This window comes from Zootermopsis nevadensis, unplaced genomic scaffold, assembly GCF_977971745.1.
Source record: "Zootermopsis nevadensis isolate Lab colony 2312 unplaced genomic scaffold, Znev_1.0 Znev_ptg000028l, whole genome shotgun sequence".
Taxonomy (NCBI): Eukaryota; Metazoa; Arthropoda; class Insecta; order Blattodea; family Termopsidae; genus Zootermopsis; species Zootermopsis nevadensis.
Genome location: NW_028259160.1, coordinates 14,088,869 through 14,109,377, shown reverse-complemented (window position 1 = coordinate 14,109,377; position 20,509 = coordinate 14,088,869). Strand labels below are relative to the sequence as shown.

Genomic DNA, 20,509 nt, shown 5'->3' with positions numbered 1-20,509 from the left:
TTTTTTTTCATACTTTCACATCATGCATACCAAAAAATGCTAATGCAACATGAGCAGATGTTGCACCTCCAACCATGAGTAAGCACCGTTTTCATGATTTCACTAGAACAATGGCACAGTTTTGTTATTCTTCTGCTGCCTTTAGTACTATTTCAGGCCAAACGAAATTAGCATTTAAAGACACATTTGCAAATTTTTTCTAGATTTCTGAATAAATCCTCTAAAAAATTTCAATTTCATAAAGCCTCTGAGGTGAGAAAGTAAGACATAATGAGGAATTTAGTAACATAATGTAATACACAACAGTGTTCTAGGAGTGGTATTAAGATCATAGAAACGGAAAACTTACCAGGTGAGATTTTAGGTTCTTATGGCAGCTAGTGCCATCATCTTCAGAAAACTTAAATTTCTCATGTCAAAGTCTTTAAATGTTAAATCCTTATTATCTCTCATCTGCACATTGAGACTCTACATCAAATTCTTGAGGAGACGTGGTACAAGGATCAGTAGCCAGTCACCTTACAAATGCGTGCCTTATGGAACAGAAATTACAGTTTAGCCCGAGAAGAATTATTTACACGTTGCGCAAAATTACAGTAGACTGTAACATCAACTTATCTTACAAGATTGAAGGTAATGGCACAGCCAGATGTTTGGCAGTACATCATTAATGTTGACTAAAAACACTTTTAAAGTATCTGATGGGGAATCTGTGGTTAAATTTCCCAGCCTTTTGATATTGCACATAAGAATTCTGTTTGTGTTTATGACCCATACTAAAATAATAGATTTGCTGGGAGAAAAACATCAAATTCTTTTAATATATTTTAATTATTTACATCACTAGAAAATACTTAGTAATTATTTAATCATAAATATATACTGAATGTATATCTTTGCTATTAAAATACAATATGGTGTTTCTTAAACAGATTATTTAAATGGAATGGTATTGCTAGTATAATGTAGACAGAATCTTTAGACAGTATGTACATGCAAAGTATTAATACATAAATATAATCTTCAGCAACACTCAGAAAGGATTTTGAGAGAATATTGGACATTTCTCTAGAGTGCTGTTAGACATTGTCTGCATAACTGCAATTTTATATACAACAAGAGTGAAAATGCAGAAAAACTTATGTTTTCCACATCATTCATTCTCACTTTACCATTCGGAGGACTATGAATACTACATTGAATGAAATCTGATCATTAAAACAAAGTAATATTTGTCTTTTACTTAACGTAATTAAAATAACATATTGCGACATGAAAATATTTTATACCGAGACTTGAAATCTTGTTTTTAGATTTTCATTACACAGAATACCATATTGCAGCCTCTTCTTTATTTGAGCTTAGAAATACATTACATATCTAAAAACTGTTAATATTAAATACATTCATGCAGTCTGTTTGCATTTAATAATTTTAATGAGTAGCAGAAGATGGAATAATGAATTAAACAAAATGTCTTTGGTGTTTTGTATTCGTGAAATTCAACAAATTGAACACTTCAATATAGAGATAATTACATTTTATATGTAAGAAAAATATTTCTATAAGTTTTCAGATATTTTATAAACATTTACATGTAAAACACCAGCAGCTGATTATAAGTCTACAGGCTATTTGATTACTCATTTAGCGTATTTAACAAAATTATGTCTTGGATTCTATTTGCCATAAATTCACTCACAGAATTTATAAACAAAGATAAATATGACTTCGATGTCATAAATATGAGTAGAACCAAATCATAAGAAAGGTACACAACATATTTTAATAATACCTATTTGCGAATATACACACACATGTCCATATAATACTAAGATGGCAAATACCATATCAGGATAATTCTCTTTATGGTCATAGGCCTAAGACCATAAAACTGAGTATGAAGATTTAGTTTTTATATTTTAGGTTCTTAACGAATGTATTAATTGTGGGTATTGGACAGTTATTAAATTACTTTGAATGTGTAGTGTATTCAGTATGTATTACATTATTTTCGGTTTATTATAAAACTGAATTTTTATTTAATATTCAGACTGAGCTCATTCTTATTTAGAAATATAATGAAATTGAGAATTTTAAATAACTGTTATTAAACAGGGAATGTATAATCATATTAATGCAAATTGCATTGTCTTGGAAAGTAACTTACACTCTTTTAATGTACTGCAAGGAAACCAGTTAGGCTTTATCTGACTGAGAATCTAGAGAGAAGGTTAATACTTCAGGTTTATTCAGTTTGTACTGTGAAATTTGGAGGTCTTTTACTGTTAAAATCTACAATTATTAATATTTGGAGCATGCCTGCCAAATGATTTTAATTTTTGTTGGTGAGAGTAGACTCGTTGTGGTAGTGAGACTAAACACCACCTCGAGAAATTTTTGTGGGTACCAATTTGGATACTGTAAAAACAGGAAGAATTTTATTGTTAGTTTTGTGTATTTTGGTTATGAGTCATGTTAAAGGGAAACAAAAATTCGACATTTCGCGACTGTCCATGTTTGCCAACGTCAGCTCGGAACTTTAGGGTTGACGTCCCGGGAAGACTATATTGCATTTACTGACAAAGAGAACCTAAGATTTTGCACAGTTTACCTTGAAAATATATTTATATTTATTACGTTTTTCATAGATTTCAGAACAGTTTCAACTTACAATATTGAAACCGTGTGCATGTCAGAAAACGTTGCCTTTACGTGTCTTAAGAAGCTGTGGGTTTTTGATCAAACTACCCTGACTGCATTTATTCGTGATTTTCTTCACTCCCTCCAGCCGAAGGTCTGAAGAGTTCTTTAACGCTAATCATCCTTGCGTAACATTTCGACGATAAATAAACTTTACAGTTGAGATTATAAAATTAAATAACTTAATTTGCATCTTAAATCTGTAGTGTAATGTCACTGTTTATGAGTATTTATATGAATTTAAACTTATGATCTGTATAATACATTTTTTTAAAAATATGTTTGTTTACTTTGGTCTGCACGCCCCTTAGGAAACGCACGTATCTGAGATTTGAGGTTCTTACGTAGGTAAAGATGTCGATTGTGGGATTATAGATTGTGACGTAGTGTAGTATTTTAGGTGCGTACTAACGTTTCGGATGAACATATCGCTGCCTTCTTCAGACGTCACGCCCCAGAACACCACAGTCATGAACATATATTATGGTCCCTATTAGAAGAGGGTCACATTGTGAAATTACCTGCAGCCCCATAGTTTTAAAGCAGCTTTTTTGCGGGTGAAATAGAAGCAGTAGTTAGTTGTCAGTTCATGTTCGTGTCTGTAATTATACGTCACAGTTGCGAAGAAGACTAATGACATAGTTAGAATTCTGAGGAGCAAGTTAATCGTCTCCAGTTTCCCAATACCTTCACATTACATTTTTCCCACTTCTCTTTACACCTGATCTTCGTACGTTTTTCGATGTCGCCCGGGTCGCTGCTTCGCCGTAGGGTCTGTTGCAATCTTGCACTCACCACGCTTCAAACATTTCCTAAGCGGTGATGTAATACTCATGTCGTTTCTTGCACTTCTCTCGCATGATGTAGCAAAGTGCTATGGTGATTAAAATGGCGATGGTGATTCCCATACCAATGCTTACCCAGATGATTTCCTCGTTGATTCCACTGTGATTCCGGCCTTTGAACAAAGAAAACGCTGCATAAATATTTGTATATAATATAACGCTAAGTGCACTGGAATGCGAGCGTCGGTCTCAGATTACTTTTAGGAATCATCAGAGAATTCAGCAGTTATTAAAGACAATTTGACGACTAATACGGATAATATAATCAAAGAATATGCCATTACGTAATTTTATGGCTTGTCACCGTCGGTTATGTTTTAATTAAAACATTTATTTAATCTGTTTCTAAACAGTCCGCAGACCTGTTCGTTTAATGCCATTTTTCGTTATAGCTACTTTATTTTTGTCATGTATCTAAGTCCTGGTTAGTCATTTTATAAATTCTAGTGTTAAAAAAAGAAAAGATTTTGAGTCTGTTTCAAGTTTCGCCCAAAGTTCAGTCGATTCGAGATGACAGATCAGATTTTCATTTATACCTTAAATTATCTATGCTTTGTTGGCCACTTACGCCTAGTTTTGTTAGGGATTTTGAGTGTACTATTAGATATAAGGCAGTGCTCTGTCTTATATAAAGAAAACATTGCTTTTCTTTAGTAATGCTATATTGTATCTCAGAAATTGTACTGAAGAATATTTTTGTATTATGTTTTACAGTGTATCTCTAATGAAGTAAACACAGTATTACCACCGAGTTTAGTAAGGAACTGCTGATTTATATTCTCTTGACACATCTTATCTGTAATAGTTTGAAGTATTTTGTTTACCCTGATTTGTGAGAAAAGTGACAGACTAGACCGCTGCACCTGTGTTTGATTCCCGGCAGGACTCGGTGATTAAACCGCCTTAGCAGCCATTTGACTTCCCTCGAATACCTAGGCTAAGTATACGTGGAGCCTTGCCTCCATTCATGATGCTGTGCTTAGGAAGACGGAGAAAAATTTCTTTACTTGCTTTATAACCCATAAGAGCAGTTCGTGTTGCCGTTAAATGCTGACGTAACTGGAAGTTTGATACTGCGGTTATTACACGCGACTTCCGTTAAATTTCCAATTACAAACCGTTATTTCCCTATTAATATACTTTTATTACCGCATTTAATGGAAAATTACGGCTTTCATTAGACGTGGAATGTCTGCTGGTAATGATCACCCTCAGTTTCTTAATACGTGTCATATAAGTTAATATTTCACCACTAGAGCGTGGCTGTTATTGGTGCTATAACCTGTATGCAGAAGCAACGAACAGTAAAATTCATGCCCATTAAACCGACAGGATGAACCACGAACTCGGTTCACAGTGATTTTTCGTGTAAATCAGTAGACCAGTAGGAAACTCACGATAGCTCATAGAATTAATTAATCCCTAGAGTCCCATGTATTTGTCATGCGACACACCGCTACATCCATTTTGGTTTTTTTTTTGTTTCAACCTCAAAACGCTCGGTTCGGCTTAGCATTGGAATAGAACGCGATTTTCAGGAATGTCGAACGTGGTCGCGAGGGCTTTATCAGAGTCGTATTTAAGTATTGCAATAAGGAGCGTGTAATGCGAAAGTCTATTAAATAATTAATTTTAATACCAAATATATATTTATAGGTGTAGCTGTAACCGTGTAAAGTTTTATAAGAAAGTATCTGGTTCGATATAGGATTTGAGACTTTCACGGCGAGTACAATCAATAAAATATTATCGGGCAATCAGCCACGTTAACTGATTACCGTAGTGAACTGACGTTTCGGGAACAAACTCTGTCCCCATCTTCAGGGTTCTTATGTGACTGGATAGTCGGAAGTCGCCTGGTAACCAGTTAACGTGGCTGATTGCCCGAGAAGATTTTATTTATTTTCTGGTTCGAATTTGGGCAGGGTTACAGGCTGTCCTCGTTAAACATTTTCGTGCTTCTTCTCAGTATACCCAGACAGATTGCAGGATTGAACCTTAAAATAGCAGTGAAATAGTTTTACCTCCATTATTAATTGTGGAAGAGAATTTCGTTTAGTTTTATTTGCTAAGGAAAATATTTGGACCTAAGACAGGGGAAGTAATAAAATGGAGAGAAGTTTATATTGAGATGCTTCGTAATTTTTTCTCTTCAAAAGATATTATTGTGATCAGATCCATTTATTTATTTTAAATGTAGGACCTGAATATGTGAACAAAGGGCCGTGTAAAATAAGGGCTCCAAAATTAATTTATTTTGTACGTAAATAAATAAATAAATAAACATAGACAACAGATGGTTTGGAATTAATTTGCATCTAACGTTAATAAATAAGGAATCAAATAAAAAAGGCTGTTCCGTAATTAATGTGTCGATTGCAAGTAAGTCGAAAACACTTAAAAAATAAGTAATGGACAAATAACAAGTATGGACGCTATTTGCAGCTCAGTGTGTCGTCTTATTCTAGACGTTTCGTTAATCTGGATCGAAGCGTTGTTCGGTTATCAACATATAATAGTCAGTAATCTTTTAATTTTATTTGCTTTCGAAGATTGTACAATAAAATCTCGTTCTATACTGTTAAGTGCACTTTAGCACGAACATTCTACTCCAGCATTATATTCAATCAGTATTTTACGGTTTTCACGATGATCGTCACGTATTGAAGAAGAAAAGAGTTTTGTGTGGCGAAGTCTGAAAGTCTGGAGAACATTCGCCATAAAAATCTGATTGAAAGTACCGCTGAGACCTCACGACCAGACTCTCGTGACTTATTCTCTGGAATAATTAAAATAAATACATTAACGGCGACCCATATACAGATTTTCATGAAATTAGGCCGATTGCTTGCGTGTAGGCAATTGATACTCACAGGCTTAAATCGACGTCAAATGGAAAGTTATCGTGATCTTAAGAATCGGCCATTAGGCGGAGCCAGTTGAATCCACTGCCCACATATTACTTCACTAATATGTGGATGATGGTATTCGGGGTCTTCAGGGCAGAAGACAAGCGCTGGTGTGAACCTAGAACTCCACGCGGTTTCACAGCCGAGAACACGAACATCACCTTCACCGCCGTGAGAACCTCAAATGACATTTACGTCTCTTAGAGCCGTTTAATATTACACTGCAGCCGACTTGTACGTCTTCCAAGTCATCTCATACCTTGACCCGTTGTCTGGTTTTACACCTACAAATCATTCTGTCCTTCCAAAAAGGACTTTTCCATTTCTATAAATCGTAACCTGTTACGTTACATTTAATGTATTTTGACTCTGTATTCTCGGGTAGTGTAACAACTTAATTCGCTAACAACTTCACAGTAAAATTGCGCTACGTGATTAGTAAAGGTGCTGTTTAATGTTCCCGTCAAATTTTGTAAAATTTAATATTGCGTGCCAAAGCTTAGCCGAGCCAGTGAACCGTTAATTTAAGTCGGTTTGGCGTCATAGCAACAAAACAAGAGTTTCTGTCATTTCATTTTATAATCGTCCTGATAGATGATGGAGGCAGTGTGACCTCTGGAACGTTGGTAAACATCGACCAGACTACACGGCGCACCAGCCCAGTAGACAGAAATCTTCTTAATACAAAGATGTTTGGCTTGTGTTTAGAACGTCTAAGTTTGAGTGCAACTAACTACGAAGAATTTCAATGTTGATCTATTTTATAAGAACGTATCGCTGTGATGAAAAATGATACTAAACCTGACATTTCTTTGTACATGTGCCTTTCTTTATAGGTAAAACTTTATCTCAGATAGGAACATTTATCAAATGAAATTTTGTGCTCTCTTAATCGGTATTGTTCGGTACAATTTCTCTGTAATTTTTATGAGAAGGAATATTCACGTGACAGCGTTGAAGGTCCTAAGTTCGACTGTCGACTGAATATAACCAGACAGAAATGCATGCTCTTTAGCGACAGTTTAGTGTGCTTAAGCATCATAGATTCCTGGCTGGCGAGTTATTTGATAAATAATACGTTACATATGTATGTGTTGTGCGGTGAGTTTTAATGTAGGTCTACATTTAAAGCGAACAGTATTCAGGTTCTTTGGGATTCGATTGCAAACTTCTTCAGTGTACAATTTTTGCAGGCAGTGACAGCTAGAGAAACTGGGGTAGAAAAGATCTGAAGCAGCAGTTCTTAAGCCAGAATTGAATTTTAGTTTTCTCTGATAATGCTGTTCTAGGCAGACCCCGAGACGCGTAAGACAATGTTAGGTCGCGCCCTCCCGCATTCAGTTCATCGTTCATAGTCGTCGTACGTTAAAATGCTCTATGCGTGTATGCAACTGTGGAAGCTTCCTGTAACAAACCAACAAACTAACCGACGGAACAAACAATGTCTTTTTTAAAATTTCCAAAATATCAGTGGGATTTGAGGTCTGGTGGGAGTCGCTACTCATCTCCCTGATAACAGAGGCAGAAGAGACCTCTGAAACGTCGGTAAACTTCTGCCAGACTACACGGCGCTACAACTCAGACGACGGCCATCTTTATACATATCTGCTTGTTAGAAGGCTGGGATGGGTGGTAGAGCCGGTCTGGACTAGGTGACGAGGGGTGAAATACCTGCCCAGCGGGGGACTTTACCCCACCCGACCCTCGTATCCAGTCGAAACTAGGATTCACATTTTCCAGTCTCTCTTTCCGTTGCCTGAGATAGTGTTGAAGCGGTGATGTCTGTTTGTCTAGAGACCGATATACGAAGATGAAGAAAGTAGTGTGGAAAATTGCTCTGTTTTTATTTTGGACTTTCGTGATGAGGATGACGACGAAAGGATTCACAAGCCCACAGCACAGACATTCTTATCTGACGCTCTCAGGAGCGCTACACAGAATGAGATAATCTAACAGCGGTTCTGGGTATTTGGTATTGATCTGGGTTGTTTATCGTTACAGTTCAAGGGCGCGTTACTGTATGTTTCAGAACGTTATATACGGGCGTTAAAGAGCACAGAACAGTTGTTGAATGTTCAATAAACATTTTAATTTACCGATAACACTCCACAAGAACTTCATATTGCCCCAGTTTCTATTTGTTCATCATGTCGTGGTCCTGTTCGAATGTTTGGTAGTTACCATCATCACACAATATTTATTTACATATAAACTAATACACTTAGCACATTTACTTCACTGTAACACGAAACAAATTATGTTCTAAGTTCATGAATTTGTTTGTAAACAATTCTTGAGCGAAGACGGTAACTATCGAACATTAAAATTGCTTCGTCTGAAGGAATTTTTCATTGCAATAACGTAGCGACTTTCAACGTCTTGATCGCGAATATACCTTTCATAGATCACAAAGTTAAATTAGATAATTTAAATGTACTGTGTCTTATCACTAAAATCTAAAGGAAAGGAAATTAGCTATCAGCTAATGATTTTATAATAGCATATAAGTGTTTGTGATAGTGAGCCATCGAATGTTATATTTCGAAAAACGAATAGGGCTGTCTTATGGGTTGTACAGTCGTGTAGTCTGGTAAATTTGACGAACTTTTCAGAAGTCATTGCTGCCACCATCACCAGTGCACTCATCGCCCTGATAATGGAATCAGCAATGCCTTTGAAACGTCAGTAAATTTCTACAAGACTCACGGAGCTACAACCCAGAAGACAGGCTTTTTCGTACTCAACCGCTGTCAGAACCTCAAATCCTACTCAAAGTGGGTCGCTTAGTCTGAAAGGTTGAAAGTGCTTAAGTAGGAAGTCTGTTTTATAACATTAAACGCGAAACATTGCGTTCATTTATGGTAAAAAGCAAAGGAAGAAGACCTTCGTTTCTGCCCACCGTGCTGGATATTGAAAGGAATCACGTTCAAAAACTCCAACTGACTCTTACTCCAGCATTAATCAAGCAGCTCAGTTTGAAACAGTGGAAGGAAGTTCTTGCAGTTTTACTGTCCCCTTTTCCTTACAAACAAAACTCCCCCCCCCCCCCCCCAGCTGTAATCTATGTTAAACCCTGAATGTTGGTGCAATGCTGGTAGACTGCAGACAGCAAAACAAGACATTTCTTCTTTTTTTTCCCGTTACGTAAGTTTCTGGAGAAAATGGTAAATTATGGGTCCCACTGGAATTGACCGACTTAAACTTTAAACTAGATACGGCTATTACGATGTTAGGTATAAATCGCGATGTCAAACATCGACTGAAAAAATATGTCGAGGGAGATTTGGCTGCGGTCCGTAGGTACACCGGATGTTTTTGGAATAGACATACCGTACGGAATTCTAGTCACCTAAACGATCGTGCTTTTAGGCTTGGGAATTTTCTACGAAACATAAATATGCACTGAAGTTAAGGCACAGGTCACATTGTTTTATTAAGAAAATGCTGCTTGTAATGACATCCTGTCTGCGCTAGAGGGTGTGTATGTGTTTCGTCTGTGAAACTTTTCCGCATAGACCTAATTACTATCCAACTCTTTTGCTAATTAATTTCCAGCAATTCAGATAAGTTCCTTTAATCTGGAGTTAGTTGTTTCTCCTAATTAGTTCAGGTGATACTCTAGCTTTTGTCGGGATATGCGACATGTAATCCTTCGGCCGTCGGCATGTCGTCGGGCATTACACGCGCCCACTTGTAAACACAGGGGCACGTGGCTTCCGTTAAGAGGTTTCCTGTGCCATTCGGGGCGTGAAACTTTACAATGCACATTCTGTTGCTTCAGACTGGAGCATGACGTAGGCGTTAAATTAAAATGTTCCGCCAGCCTGTCATATATGGGGTTATGGTATTACGTCATGTTCTAGGTTGGTACTCCTGAAATATAGCGTAACTTTGAAACGTTGTCTTATTCACATTGTTTAATCTCTGAAGTTGTATAAAACTCGAGTATTAAAAAGGGCTGTCCGAGAGTGGACATTGTTTTAAATTGCGTTTGAGATAGTTTTGATACGCCATTAATCTCAGTGCAGATGCAGATGCATTGGAGCGAAGTCACTCACAGATATCACATTTCATAGTCAGTATTATGTTCCGCGACTTTTGATTTTTGAGAGCATGATTCTGAGGAGAAAATTTGGATCTAGGAAAGAGAAAGAGAAACTAACAATGATGTAGATTACGTGACGATGGCTTAATGATTTGTACTCTTTTCCGTGTATTTTTAGAATGATCAAAGAATAGAGGATGGAAATGGATAGGACATGTAGCACGTATTGGTAGATGCTTACAAAATTTTAGTCGGAAAACATGAAGAGACCATCAGGGAGAGTTAGGCGTAAATGTGGGACTAATAGGAAGATGGGTTAAAAATAGGATGTAAAGTGTGTACTGGATTCAGCTAGGATAAAGTCAAGTGGCGTGGCGGGCTTTTGTGAGCGCTGCAATAAACCTTCGGGTTCCGTAAAAGGTAGATTTTGACTATCAAATTCTAGAGAAGGTCTCTTGCATAGACATAGATGGTTTGTAGTTTGCTACATATTCACTGTATTTAATTAAACTGAGACTCTTACATGTGCTTCCGACCGGGTTTCGATTCCATGAAGGAATTTCTTTCTGTTAGGAACCGTGTCCAGGCTGACTCTGTATTCTTCGCAGATTCCTGTACAGTGGGTAACGGACGCTATTTACGAAGGGTTAAATCGAACGGAGCATGAAGCTTACCGCTCACTTCCATACAGAGCCGAGGTTAAAGATGTGTGGAGCTATACTTGGATCCCCGTCTTCATGGCTTGGTACTTAGCTAAGCACAGAGACGACATTAGTGTTGATGGTAACGGTTATGTGTAAAACTTCATGTGTGTGTGAGAAGATTAAGGGGTATTTTGGTCATTTTCGTCTTTCGCAAGAAAAATCAGTGTGTCAGCGGTTTGGGGGCCGTGAAATTACACGACGATAGAAATCACAATTTTCGATAGTAGTAACAAACAAACTACTTTGTTATAAAATGCAGTCTTGGTAACGAAGAGAAACAGGTGGAGTTGACGTTCACGTGAAGATATTACGTGACTAGGTTTTTGTTAAATATTTTAAAGTTATCATTATTACTATTTATACAGTTGTGTTTAACTTTCTTTCATCTACATCTTAAGATTCTTATTCAGTGACGCCTTATACTTGCAAAATTGATTTGCCCGGAGACATGAAAAAAACCAGAAGCTGCTGCTTCTTTGATGTTATGTGCAAAGCAAAGAAAGGCTGAATTTATAATTCCATCTGCCCACATTCAGCCCTCGACATGGGAAATTGTAGAGGAAAATGTGTCTGTTTTCATTCATTATAGTGCTGGTAACATATCAAGTCGAATTGTGGATACACTTTTGCAAAGTAGACCTAGGTCGTTTTGCATAATATTAAGTTAAAATTCTAATGCGTTATGTGTAAAAGAGTATGATAAAAAATTTGTTAAGTAAGGAAGGTAAAAATAATATTTTAAAATGTTAGGCGTAAATTTTTATTTTCTTTGTAACAAAAACTTTGTTCTTGTATAATAGAGTTTCAGAGAATTTGTAGTTATAGAGGGAGTTGCTAAATTGTAAATACACATACACTGAGGTTGTATGTTTTAATGTTGTTTCCTCTTTTAATTTATACTGATTTATTAAGCAGGTATGCAACTTCCTGATAAACATTGCTTCCATTTCAGACTAATAATCCACTTCATTAAATGTGAATTTTTATTACGACAGAAGAACTTCATATTTCCAGGTACATTAATTTTCGTATTCTGTTGATTACTTTATTGTATTACAGTTTACCACAGTAATGAATTTCGCTTTTAGTAATTCTATGCTAGTGTACCGTGTGCCTGAGAGGAAAGCCACTTAAAGAGAGGCGACAAGCAAAAAGTTAAATAAGCAACTTTGCAAGGCTACAGTTGTGAAAGCTCACGCCTGACTTCGTGAATACGTACAATTCTCTCCCGTACAAGCTGGCCGCTGTGTGAATAGACGCCAGTGCGGTGCACAAGGAAATGGAAACGTTTGTTCAGTTTATGTAGTGCATTGAATAAGAAAGCATTTCATCTTTCGGATCCTGACCATTGTTTATCGTCACATCGTCAAAATGAGGCTTTTGAATGCCGGCACAACAGTGCAAGCTTTATTCTGTGTTAGACATTTAGAAACGTTAATTCTCTACTGCTATAGAAAAGCTGAAATCAGAGACATGTTTAATATAGGTAAAGACATTCTATGATTCCAATAAATTTTGATAAATAGTTTGGAAAATTAGAAAGAAACCGCCTTCCACAATTGTAATTTCGTTGCCGACCGAAGAGGGCCTTGGACGCACCAGAGGCGACTTCTGGCACTCTCGAGCGAGAATTTTGTAACGAGGTTTTGGGCCTTCGATGTTCTTATAGAAGTTGCAGTTTCATCGCTTCAGACTAATAAGGGTTATGGGGGGGGGGGGTGCAGATTGTTCTGAGCCAGCGTCTTTTGGCGTGCCGGTCGTGCGAAACAACATGACAATTCGATTCAATCAGAGGTCTTAAGAAGAAAAGAGAATAGAAAAACGTGGCAGTTTGGAGTGCTTTGTTTTCCTCTCACGTGCGAAGTGAATCAGAGACTGGGGTGTCGCTGATTTAGTTTTTGCTTGTCCTTCGCTCAACATTTCTTTTTCTTTGAACTTCTTCGACCGCGAGTTTGTCGGAAAAAACGTGGGATGACCGGAGAAACAAAACATCTTGCAGAAGAATTTTTGTCCGTTTGGTATTTGTTATGTTTTTTTCAAATTTTCCCCGTTTTAAATATAAAATGGCCAGAAAGGAACCATTATTATTAGACACTATTATTATCATCATTATCATTAATATCATTATCGTTATTAATGTTGTTGGATAAATAACCTTCGATTATTCACTGACTTTATTTTCTCCCGTTTTGCCTTATCTTACTGTCATATTTTTTTATTTATTAATACACGTTATAGTCTAATGTAACATTTTTAGTTCTGCTAAACTTCGGTTTGTAACAGAATGATTTAATTTTAAAAAACTATGTTACGAAAATATGTCAGGTGTCAGATTTCTTTTAAGTATTTTGGAGTTGAAGAATTTCTTCCCGAAAATACTAACTGAAAGAATATTTCAGTAAAATCACTGCTTTTAAACTGGATCATAACACTGAACTTTCGGTTTCCATAACATAAGAATTTCTTCACCGTCTACGCGTACTGTCAACTTCTCATCAAGGCCTATGCTCCATGGATTTAGTTTGTGACGTATTATAATTATTCTGACAGAAATTAATGCTTGTCTTGTCAACATTACTAAGCCGAAATGACCCCAATAGCATTTTGTTTCAGTAGGCCTACTGTACAAGGTGTACCAACCCAACAGAGACACAACTTTGATGCTGTGTTCTATTTGTCTGTCTAATTAAGGTTGAGCTATCTCCAGCACAAACTTTGAACTACCATGCCTGTTATCACAGAAACTTCGTGCAAGTTTCTCTTTAACGCCAATTCTATAGAAGCCACCAATCCTCTCTGACGGTAATGTTGGGAAACCGCATTTCCAGGGGGGGCAGTTGCACTGGAGAATAGTTTACTCTGTGATTGGTTAGCAGTGAGGGGAAGGTGGGTTAGTAACTGGCTGTCCATTTTATAGTGTGGTGTTGTTAGTGTCGTGTTCACGAAGGCCCGTACTTGGGCGCTATCCTGAGGGAACCGAATCCACTCGCCCCATGACGCCGTATTTATAAGAGGTACGCTTAAAATTATCGTCCCATCTATGCTTAGATTTTTTCCATTAGCGATTTTTCGGCTACAATTTTTGTGACCATTTATCATACAGCATGAAGTATGTGGCGCTATAAATACATAATTACTTGCAATTTTCAAATTACTACGTTATTTAAAACCCAGTCTTGATTCTTAGTTGGTTTAAAACGCATTCCGACTGTCTGTATTATGTACCTTAGAGAGGTAAAGTGGTCTGGGATTGATAAATTTGAACTGGTGCGGACGTAGCTTTCCATACCATTAACAACAAAACAGTGTCCTGGAATTTGGCTGGAGGGACTGTAAAGGCTACCCCTCCAGTCAGGACTTCTGTCGTCCGTGGCGAGGTTTGAATTCTGGGGCTGCCGAATGAGAATTACTCTGTAGGGACGTTCGATTTCTGATCTGTTGCAGGAAACACATATCTTACTGTTTGAGAGGGTTGCTGGAAGACAGATAAGAAGATGCTCTTTCTTCACAGTTGCGTTTTATATATGACGAAGACAGAATATTCTGTATTGTACGTGAACATGTGAAATAATCTTAACTTCTAATGGCGCATATAAATTATTCTGGCGCTCGATTTATTTTTATTCTCGTGCCCAGCATTTATCTCCAGCTGCGATCCACATAAATTTGTTTATAGGACAGAACTCTCCTGTTTGTTGCTTTGTGCCTCATGGCTTCGGCATCTAATTAGAATTCTGAAGGGCCAAGTTAAATCGAAGTTCTAATTCCTCTGAATTTTATTAGCGCTCCTAGGAGGGAACTTGATGAAGCCTTTAGTAGTATCTGATAACTTCATCCCCATTGAATTCTGTATACTTCTGTATATTTTCGTAATTTATATTGTTACTGTCGATTTGACACGACCTGTTTTCCCAATTTTTAACAAATGCATAAAAATGTAAGAAACTGTAATTTTACCCGTTTTCCTGTTTATGCGCTTTGTACACGTACGAAATATGTCTGTTATCTTCGGAGAACGTACTTTCAGAACGAGTGTGTTTGACAACAGTGTGCTGGGAGGAACATGTTGAATGAAGTGGATACCGGATAAAATTGCATAGTGAAGAACTTCATACTCTGCACTTTTCAGCAGATAATATAAAGATAATTATAGGAAGGAAGTTTAAAGGGGCAGGGCATGTAGCACGCATTGAAGAGATGATAAATGCGTATAAAATTTTATCGGAGGTCGTGAAGGGAAGAGCCAACTTGGGAGACATAGGAGTTGATGGAGGCAGAATTGTAAACGAAGTAGAATGTGAGGTTTGTGACTTGATTCATCTGGTTTTCTCGAGTATGTCAGTTGTTTTGATCGCTTACCATTCTGTGTGGCAGACATGAAGCTCATCTTTCCCAGCCCTCTTCCTCCAACTGCCATCTTGTTTTCTGTTTATGACCTCGATTGAACTCGAATCCCGACCTTCAGACTCTGTGACCCCTCACTTCTGGTACAAGGTGTGACTCCGTCTCCGCTCTGGTACTGGTATGGTCTATTCAACGAAAGAAAAGTTGATTGCGCAGTCGCACTTCTTTAGTGATCAGTTTTGTTTAGGGTAAGGTATTAACCCTTTGGTGGTTTCGCTGTGGAACCAACAATGAATTCCTGTCTGTTACCTAGTGATAAAGTGGTTACATATACAACCACCTTCAATTTGAAATTTCAGTGGCTGAATATTTCCTCGTAAGTTACGTGCTTTAGTGATGAACAGCTTAAATATAAGGCAGTGTAAAATCAGACCTAAGTTCCAAAATTAATTCATGCTTCAAAGGGTTAAGAATAACTTTATATTTAAGTTATGGGTGGAATTAGTACATACAGTGATACATCGTTTTGTGACGTAATTGAACTCTCTTCTTACATGCCCTTTTATGGAGTCAGGATATTATCGCAACATTTTTAGCTAAAACAGTTAGGCCAAGGTGTCCGCACATTACCACAAAGTACTACGTACACAGACAGCCTTTAATTTTCCAATATTTGATCCAACATCTGAATTATCTTGGTCTTTGCATAAATATAATTAAGGAAAGGCAGTGTTTTAAGAGGCAGGGCTTTCTTTGTGGGGAGCGAATGCGTGTATGAGAGTTTGTGTCCGTCTATTTGATTGTCCACGTGTTTCTTTTCCGAAACTGCCGAACGGGTGCAGATGAGAATTCAAATCTGCTTCTCTTCACGGTTTCCCCATATCAAGGTTATCTTAACACAGAATTCGTCTTGAGAAGCTGATAGTCACTAAGCTCGCCTAGAAATTCCTTTCTTTTTACAGCACCAGAATGGTCATTATCCCTCGCACACAAGTGCCAGTCACTGAATCTCATTCCGAACTTGATGAATCAAGTACATAACCTTACATTCTGTTTGTTTAAGACGCATTTGAATATTAACATCCAATCTATGACCATGTTCCCAAAGTTGTCCTTTTCTTCAGGATTTCCGTCTAAAATTTTGTATGTAGATCTCATCTCCCTATAAGCTCTTCTCAATCCATGCTTCTCGACTGTAATGTTCTAAATGTTGTAAGTTGTACCAGAGTACACATCGCACTTAACAGACTGTAACACTGGGAGGATGCAACTTACGCTACCTTACTTGCATTGCATTGAAACTACGAAGGCGGAAAGGGGGCGTAGATGTAGAACGCCATGCACTTATTACCTTGGCACTAGCTCTTTACCTGACCCGTTTTAATCTGAGGAAAAGAGGTCTAGATAAAATGAGGAATCAGAACCCGTTTCGACGTTGCGGTAAAGATAAAATACTTGCTCCTGCAGGGAATGGAAATCTGAACATGTAGACTGTAGCCAGTCGCCTTGCAGAACTCTTACGACTCACACTGTTAAAACATAGTTCCAGTTGCCTCGATCTCTTTTTTTTTTGTACCTGAGCTACAAAGCAAGGATTGTACGGTGTTAATTTATTAAAAAGTTCTACGTGAAATACTTTATTAAAACCTTGTTTTTGCGTTAATTTTTATGAAAACTTTAAATTTGCATATTTAAAAGCTGCAAATTAATGTTTCAGCTGTCGAGGGAGATTTTGTTTCACTGGTACTGAGTACATGAAAGTTGCGGTTGAATGAATGAATTTAATTTAAAAGAGTTCTCGTATTTTTCAAACCCCGTCGAACCGTTTCAAACAAAATATTACGTGTCAAGTGTCAGTTTATTTTTACAGTTGTCTGTTACATATTATTCATTCAGAGTTCAAATCCTAAATACCTTTTGTCAGTTCAGTATTCTTTGTCGTTTTATTTGATTTTCGCGTGGATGTCTCTGTTCATCGCTCGTAGATTTCTGTATGAAAGATGATGTTTTAAAGATCACAACAGAACAACTTACCGTTCTGACGTGAAGATATAATTCCAATTTTCCCTGCCACCCGGCCTCCCACTGGCATTCTTACTTCCTCTTGAAGATCGAGAGCGAACCAAGCAGTAGCCAAAACGATGCAGGAGGTCGGTCAGCGTTTACCAGCAACAAACCTCCCCAGCATCAAATCGATCTGAAAATAAACAAAGCATTCTGGGAAGAACTTAAGAGTCTACTTTGCTTAAATTTGTCAGTATGTACAATGAGCTGTGAGTTAATAATTATAGATATTAGTTAGCTTACGTTTTGGTTGCTCAGAAGTGGTGCAGTGGACATGTTGAACCTGAAGCCACAAACCGTTTCAGTGCACAGGGACGGGCCCTTGCCACGATATGGTGTAGTAACTTGTAAGCAGTTACACAGTAAAGACCCTTCAGGGATCTGTACCATGAACCTATAACTCTTGTTTCTTAGTAACGTGGCCATTTTCGAGTGAGACATACAAGATTGTGTGTCAGGCAAAAATGTTCTTATGATTGCAGTTACATCTTGTCTTTTTATGGGGATATTATTTTCTCTCGTGGTAGAACAACTGCACCTTACATTAGAAATCCGTATTCTTTTACAGATATTGTATTAAGATATATTTAAAGTGCTTCTCTTTATTTCTTACAATTAAAACCTACGAAGATGGCTGTCTTCTATGCTGTAGCGCTGTGTAGTCTGTCCTTCCGCCTGTCTATTCGTCTATCTATCCAAGTACGGTCTCCACCCACACTTACGTCCGTTTTTCATCTCCATCATCCATCCCTTCACCCTGTCATTTATCCAGACATTTATTTATTCAAAACTGCTTCCATTCAGCCCACAGTTCCGTTGTACAGGCATTCACCCATCCATCCACCATTCACTAATCATTCTCATCCTTTATCCACCCTTCTACTTTGTTATTATTTTATCCAACCACTGATTTATTCATCAATACATCCATCCACCATTTCTCCATCCATCTCTGTGTGTGTGTGTGTGTATTTGAGCGTCATGGTAAACAATCATTGAAAAATGTTGTTGAATCTACCGTCTTCACACAACGAAATTATGCTCTTCGGCACTTGTATCTTATGATAGTAAGATTGGGGGGAGGGGGTAATATACATTAACCAAGTGCGCGTGAATTTTTTAATTGAACAATTTGTTGTGTGAATTCGGTAAAACCGCCAGTATATTTCAGTCTGTCTGGGTTTACTTCACGAGTGTCATGTTTCTGCAGCTCACTCTCTTTGCTCATTAGTGTGGCGAAGTCCTCTCATCTTTTTGCATCAGACCTGTCAGTCGCCTTGCCCCCAGCCAATAAATGTGCTTCGTATCATCACGAGCATTAGTTAGATACAGCGGTTAGTGGTCGGAACTCAACATTGTGAATATTTATGACGTAACACCTGGTTACCATTTCATATATAATACGAGTTTCCTTGCATAACATGGGCCACTGTGGGTGCAGCACTTTGTAAAAGCAAAATACTGCTCCCAAGGGATATTTAATTATTATGTAATTTCAAGGCGCTGTTTCAACTGCAGAAACTATACTATGGAAGGAAATGGGAAGATCGTAAATTATGTGAAACAGGCATGTTGATGTAGGATATAAAATTCAAATTAGTTATTACTGGGAAGGGAGATGCATCGCCCTGAATGAACTGAGGAGCAGAAGGTAATAATTGTCGGCCTATAAGGGATTTGATGAAAGTCGGGCACAATATAGACGAGAATTACAGTAGGTCTTGTGTCTTCGGTGTATGTGAATCAGGCGCTACGTGGCACCAACAGCAGATACGGAGTGGAGCATAATGCTGGCTGGCACTAATCAGAACAGAATCTCTAGTTTCGTACTGAATGCACAAATGACGCTCGTTACACCGCGATTCTCGTTTCGTATTCTGCCCAGCTCTCTGCTAGATTTGCTTTGTACAGGCCAATCCTTCTATTTCTTAATTTCCTTCCATCAGTATCACCAACATGGCGGCCATGCGAATTTCGGAGTCACTTAATGCAGTGTCCTGAAATTTTGTGTAATACTAGACCGAATAATGTAAGATCATTTCTTGATGTACTTTACTTTGTAGAAGGCTCAATAAATATTTATACAGAATGTCCAAAAAAGATGTATACACACATTCAGTGAATGAAATAAAGACATTTTAAGAAACTAAACCTTTACATACGTCAGCATCTGGCACTTCGTTAAGTAGAGAATCAAGTGTAGGTGTTCAAAATGACCACCGTTAGCTTTGTGGCACAGTTGCCAGGGGTGAGAAACTGACTGACAAGCAGCCAGCAAAGTTGCTGTTGTGTATACATCTTTTTGGGACACTCTGTATTTATGATTTGAGGTGTGTAGTCTGGTAGATGTTTACCAACGTTTGTACGTTGGTAAACATCTACCAGACTACACAGCGCAACAACCCAGAAGACAAAAATCTTCACTCTGTATTTAGTTCGTCATGGATGTCTATTAGATTCTCGGATCCGGTGTTCGCCGTCCTCTTTTGATACCCAACGACAATGGGTACCTGTCGGGTGGGGCGCGACGCAATATCGTGTGCAAGCATATGCAAATTAGAGCCCTGTTCCACAGCCTTGATAGACGCGTAATATGCCTGGTAAACGCCCAGGTCTTCAAGTAAATGCACGAACTGTAATACAACAGCCTTCCATAGAAGTCTCTGCCTGCAAGTTGTACGTTTGTGAGGTTATTTAACGACGTTTTATCGTCTTGATATAATATTAGGAATTTAAAAGGGTGTGAATATAAGCGACAGTGGTCATTGTTAAGGCACTGTCACTCTGTTTGTTTGTAAGAACTTGGAAATTCGACAAATAACGTATTTTCAAGTGTTTTTCACTGCTTTTAAAGAGCAATTTTTGTGAGTTGAATATGACAATTACATATTGTGT

The 20,509-nt window shown here is 37.7% G+C and overlaps 2 protein-coding genes and 1 long non-coding RNA gene across 7 annotated transcripts in view; 1 reads left to right on the top strand and 2 right to left on the bottom strand.

Moving 5' to 3' along the window:
• The window catches only part of LOC110832816 (uncharacterized), a 124,702-nt gene that overhangs the window by 3,143 nt on the left and 101,050 nt on the right, over window positions 1-20,509 (top strand). The window contains exon 1 of one of the 5 annotated variants that reach the window (XR_015537370.1): window positions 14,015-14,220. The exons of 3 other annotated variants lie outside the window; for them this stretch is intronic. The gene's annotated coding sequence lies outside the window, so the exon portion shown is untranslated. Of the gene's footprint in view, window positions 1-14,014; window positions 14,221-20,509 lie in introns of those variants that run through there. One more of the 5 variants, XM_087356965.1, reaches the window with a different exon arrangement.
• LOC147872353 (uncharacterized) lies at window positions 790-17,717 on the bottom strand. Its single transcript, XM_087356968.1, has 3 exons — window positions 17,585-17,717; window positions 15,566-15,735; window positions 790-3,661 (listed from the first exon to the last, which is right to left on the bottom strand). Exons 2-3 carry the CDS (start codon window positions 15,621-15,623, stop codon window positions 3,516-3,518), a joined length of 204 nt encoding a protein of 67 aa, XP_087213094.1. The 5' UTR covers window positions 15,624-15,735; window positions 17,585-17,717; the 3' UTR covers window positions 790-3,515.
• The window catches only part of LOC110832817 (uncharacterized), a 34,255-nt gene continuing 31,442 nt past the window's right edge, over window positions 17,697-20,509 (bottom strand). Inside the window, exon 3 of the long non-coding RNA XR_002544061.2 lies at window positions 17,697-17,747. This is a non-coding gene — a long non-coding RNA (uncharacterized LOC110832817). The remainder of the gene's footprint in view (window positions 17,748-20,509) is intronic.